General features: G+C 44.5%; 1 protein-coding gene across 1 annotated transcript; it reads left to right on the top strand.

The window, feature by feature from the left end:
- Nucleotides 1-1,107: 1,107 nt before the first annotated feature.
- LOC310805266 (myosin light chain 3) lies at nt 1,108-2,160 on the top strand. The gene has a single exon (XM_083670863.1). It carries the CDS (start codon nt 1,257-1,259, stop codon nt 1,863-1,865), a length of 609 nt encoding a protein of 202 aa, XP_083526989.1. The 5' UTR covers nt 1,108-1,256; the 3' UTR covers nt 1,866-2,160.
- Nucleotides 2,161-4,994: the final 2,834 nt, after the last annotated feature.

The raw sequence follows: 4,994 nt of genomic DNA, 5'->3' as shown, positions 1-4,994 counted from the left end.
ATACATATTTATGAAGGCAGTGTTAAAGAGCCGTTCCAAATTCTGTTCAATTACATAAAATTTGATTCGACTGTCTCCACACTTTGCTTTGCCTGGCTGTTCAGAGGCGTTGAACATACTTTTTCTTGTAGAGGGAGAACTGTGATAATTTCTCCTGAATCTGTCTCTAGCACCATCAGTAACAAAAGTTATTTTATGAAAGTCATTACATTTTTAGACAAAGAGTTTGACCAAATTTGACCAATTAAAAATGTTCTATCTTTTTGGTATTGCATCCACTATTTAAATTGGTCAATTCCAAACATTGGGTTATCAGAGTAATATATGGGCTAGTGAAACTAATCAAACAATTATAGATGGGGCACTGGAAATGATTTCACTAACTTTTGCAGCAGAGGCTTGACAGAGTTCATGCCTAAATGGTGTGGCCGATTGGTATATCAGTGTTTTCTCAAGTCTGCTTCATGTCTGCGTTATCTAGCTCTGCAGTTGAGAGGTCCACACTTTTCGCCTGTGGATTTCTATTAGCAGCACCAATTTCTCATACACTTCAAGTGAACTTCATATTACAGATGATTATGCAGTGAAATTGATGTATCATTGTGATACGGCAATATCATTAGGAATGACTACATTCTAAGTTAAAATACATTTAATATTTCAACAAACTTTCTTGCACTTCAGAAAAGTTGGGTAAAATCCCAGAGAAACATTTCACAGGATATTGCTAAAGTATTAATTGAGAGCTGAAAAAAGTGAATGAGCAGAACTATTTTGGTCAATGATCCTCTTGCAGTAATACATTGCCTGTACTCTGATCCCTGTGTCAGTCAGACAGACAGAATATTCCGGGCTAATGCAGCTGGACCCTGGCTAATGACAGTGGATGTCCGCAAGATGACAGCAGCTGAGAACAATACCTCATTGTGACATCACCGACGGACAGGCGGATCTAGGGTTCTATTTCAGGTTTTTTCCTTTTATAGTGTGCCATGGGAACCCTGCTTATCAGGCCCATCTCCCCTCCCTTAGGCCAGTACATATAAAAGCTTTAGGAGAGCTTCTGACCATCTGTGCTTAGGAATCGCTCCCTCCTCTGACCCTCGTCACTGTCACTCTTTCACTCTGAGCACGTAGTCGTAGAGGAACACCCACACTCACACACACACACACACACACACACACACACACACACACAAACACACACACACACACACACACACCAGTTCACCTTAGAACCCCAAGCATCTGTCAACATGGCCCCCAAGAAGGTGGAACCAAAGAAGCCAGAGCCCAAAAAGCCAGAGCCCAAGAAGGAGGCGGCGCCAGCGGCCAAGCCGGCCCCGATTCTGGAGCCTGAGCCAGAGGCCCCTAAGGAGCCTGACTTCGACCCCAAGAGCATCACCCTGGAGTACAGCGCAGACCAGATTGAGGAGTTCAAGGAGGCCTTCCAACTGTTCGACCGCACCCCCACTGGAGAGATGAAGATCACTTTCGCCCAGTGTGGGGACGTGATGCGGGCCCTGGGACAGAACCCCACGAACGCCGATGTCCTCAAGGTGCTGGGGAAACCACGACCGGAAGATATGAGCAGCAAGCTGGTGGACTTTGAGACCTTCCTTCCCATGCTGCAGCACATCTCCCGCTCCAAGGATAAGGGAAACTTTGAGGACTTTGTGGAGGGGCTCCGGGTGTTCGACAAGGAGGGCAACGGCACTATCATGGGGGCCGAGCTGAGGCATGTGCTGGCGACGCTCGGGGAGAGAATGACGGAAGATGAGGTGGACAGGCTGATGGCCGGACAGGAGGACGCCAACGGCTGCATCAACTACGTCTCCTTCGTCAAGCACATCCTCTCCGGGTGAGCTGGACTTTGAACCAGAAGGACTTAAACTTTAAAATCCTATTTCCTCTTTCTCCTCTGGATCCCTCTACGTGTCTCATGAATGCTACTTCAGTGGTGAGCATGTCACACAATCTATTATTGGGTGGTGTTTTTTGTCAAAAGCAGCGGGCAACAGCTATACCATAAAATGTTGATTAGGAGACCTTGTAACATTTCCCTTGAACTAACAGTGTACAGTAAAAAACGTTCATTTATAATGACATGCTGATGAGATATTGAAGGCTTGAACATCATAAATGCCATGAATAAAACTGATTACCAAACCAATCTCTTATTGAATTTTCTGAAATGTGAAATGTACGATTTCCTCTGAACAGTCTAGACAGATTTGACATCCATATATAGGCCTACACATCTACATGCCTATTCGGCAGATCACAAGTATTTTAGAACTTCAGAAAAAAGCAAAGTATTACTAAATGTCTATTCAGTTGAATGCCAGAACTAAGTTGTGTGTCATATGAGATGATGGCAGAGCAAATGGAAGAGTATTTGGCTGGATCTGACAATGGAAGAACATGTTCTATTTTTACCTGTGGAGTCAGCCTGGACAGTCATCAACACATTGGGATTTCGGTGGGAATGTGAAAGGGGCGTCACTATGTAATCTGGTGTCTGGGGGAGCTCAAGAGACCCCAATCACCCCTACAGAGACAGAGGTGTTGGGGTGAGTGCTGGTGCTCAGTGATTTTAGTTGGGGGGGCAGCTGCAGTGGATCACAGAGTACGCCCAGATATACACAGGTATGTACACAATCAAGGGGGGTGCACACACACACACACACACACACACACACACACACACACACACACACGCACATACGCATGCACGCGCACACACACACACACACACACACACACACACACACACACACACACACACACACACACACACACACACACAACACCCTCACCTACCAGGCCTGTCTTCTATCAGACAGGTGCCCCAGGGCCTGATTCTCTGATCCCCACTGCTGAGCAGACAGTGGGCTTAGCATTGGCTTACCAGGCTGTAAACACACATTTCACACTCCCTAATACAACCCAGTACACGGGGAGCATGATCCCACCCTGGGTAGCTTAGCAGGTGGCCGACCTAAATCTGATTTCAGGGGAAAATAATAAAAAAGTAAAAGGTAAAGTAACTTGACAGTCTTCTCTAAGATCTCATAGCTGGAGGGAAGTGGTACAGTTTGACCATGAAAGCAGTCAAATCGGATTTATCACAGAAAGTTAAACAAAAGTGCACTGTACTGTACTAGTGTCAAGAGAAACACTGAATGGAAGAAATGTGAAGACCATTATTGGAGGCATTAAACCAGGGAATGCATGTGCTTCAGTGACCATTACCATTACCAACCATGAAAGGCCATGTCTTTTTCCATTATGGTTTGAGCGTTGACCCTTTTGAATGGAATTATGTTATCTTACTCTTACGCACAAGCCACCTACCGTACTATTGTGGCCTCGCAACTGTATGTTTTGAAGGAGTTGAATACTTTTCTATCAATTTCCACAGTTTCCATAGTGGTTTTGGAGAATGCATGATTCACTTGCTTACAGCACTTACCTTGGAAACAAGTATAGAGTTGTTCGTTTCCATGGAAACTATGAAAAGGTAAGGTACTCTGTGATTTCTTGAGCAGCTGAGAGACAAGCCACAGCAGCCAGGAGATACATCTCCAAACGAACACAAATTGCAGTCTTTGCATAATGAATTAATAGTTGAGCTTTATCTTTATTAACATCAATTCATATGCTTGATAGAATAATGTAAAACAAATATATGACACTTCTCTAATAATATCTCCTTTAATCTTTTTCAACAGACTTTGTCCTATTGTAAACCTCCATGTAATTCCCTGATGTCATTCAAAGAGATAGCCGCTGTCACATATCTGCAGTATATGTGTGGGTGTGCAAACATACTCTAACAGGCTCATAACTTGTTCCATTCAAAAGACTGCAAAGTGGGGCCTAGATAATGTCCCATAACACACCTATTCCCACAGTTAATACAAAACCAGTGACACCTTTACAGCAGTGGCGTACAGCAGTTTCTCTGGAAGGTCGGAATTCGGAACCCCTCCCTCAAAAAATAAGATGAAATCGACCAGCCAAGTCTGTCAGCCACTCAATCACGAAGCAAATATAATATAATATAATTCGAACATTTAAAAATACCAACTAAATATAGTACACTGCAATGAAACAATGCCTAGCAAGCTAGTCTTTTGAGGGTGGACTGTATTATTTGGCATTAATAGACTGGTTTTACGCACCACACAACACTTTATCCAAGCTGAGAGAGAGAGGAGGCGCATGGATGGCTCATTGTGCAGCCTTAGGTATACAGGACATACTCTAGGAAGACACATTGGTTGCTGATTAGTATTAGTATGCTGTTGCATCGTAACATTGGGGAGGTGGAGTCATTTTACAACCTTCAAAGTTTGAATTTCCAACATCACTGAACAAGTGAATACATTACACAGCCTAAATGGCAGCATTGCAACACTATGTATTAGCTTCATGAAACATAAACAAGTTAGGATTTGGCCAATTCTGATGGGTCCCCCCGCATTGCGGGAGCTGTGGGGGTGTGTGGTACACCATTGTTCCACAGTGTGGCCATTGGAGAACCACAGTGAGTGAGAAGCCTTGGGCCGAATGTACAAATGTACTAGTTTGGTTACTCCCCCTATCACAGCATAGGCAGAGCCAGTGTCCTACAGATCCCAGCATAACAGAGATCCTCCCTTCAATGTACTTCTAATTCCCTCCCCCGGGCGACTCTGTGGGTGTGCAGGGACGGTCTGGTAGCAGCTTTCTGTCAGTCTCCTCTCTCTGCTCTGGCCAACATCATCCCCAGCTGAAAAGCTGCACCAAGGAGATAGTCCTGTACTGTGTGCTTGGTGTCTGGTGATGTAAATACGGCTCCATTCCTAGAGAATTGGGGCGACAAGTTGTACCGTTGCGGCTGGTGGTGCGGTTTACATTCTGACATCATTAAAATGAATGCCAGCCTTTGGTGATTATTGTGATTCTCTGTCGTTTTGCTGTCAACCGACAGTGGACAGTATTATTCT

Source organism: Argentina silus, assembly GCF_951799395.1.
Source record: "Argentina silus genome assembly, chromosome: 5".
Lineage (NCBI taxonomy): Eukaryota > Metazoa > Chordata > Actinopteri > Argentiniformes > Argentinidae > Argentina > Argentina silus.
Note: the sequence above shows the minus strand (reverse complement) of the source record. Positions and strands in the feature narration are given on the sequence as shown.

Coding starts and splice junctions, on each gene's coding strand:
- LOC310805266 (XM_083670863.1), top strand. CDS start 1,257: ATGGCCCCCAAGAAGGTGGAACCAAAGAAGCCAGAGCCCAAAAAGCCA.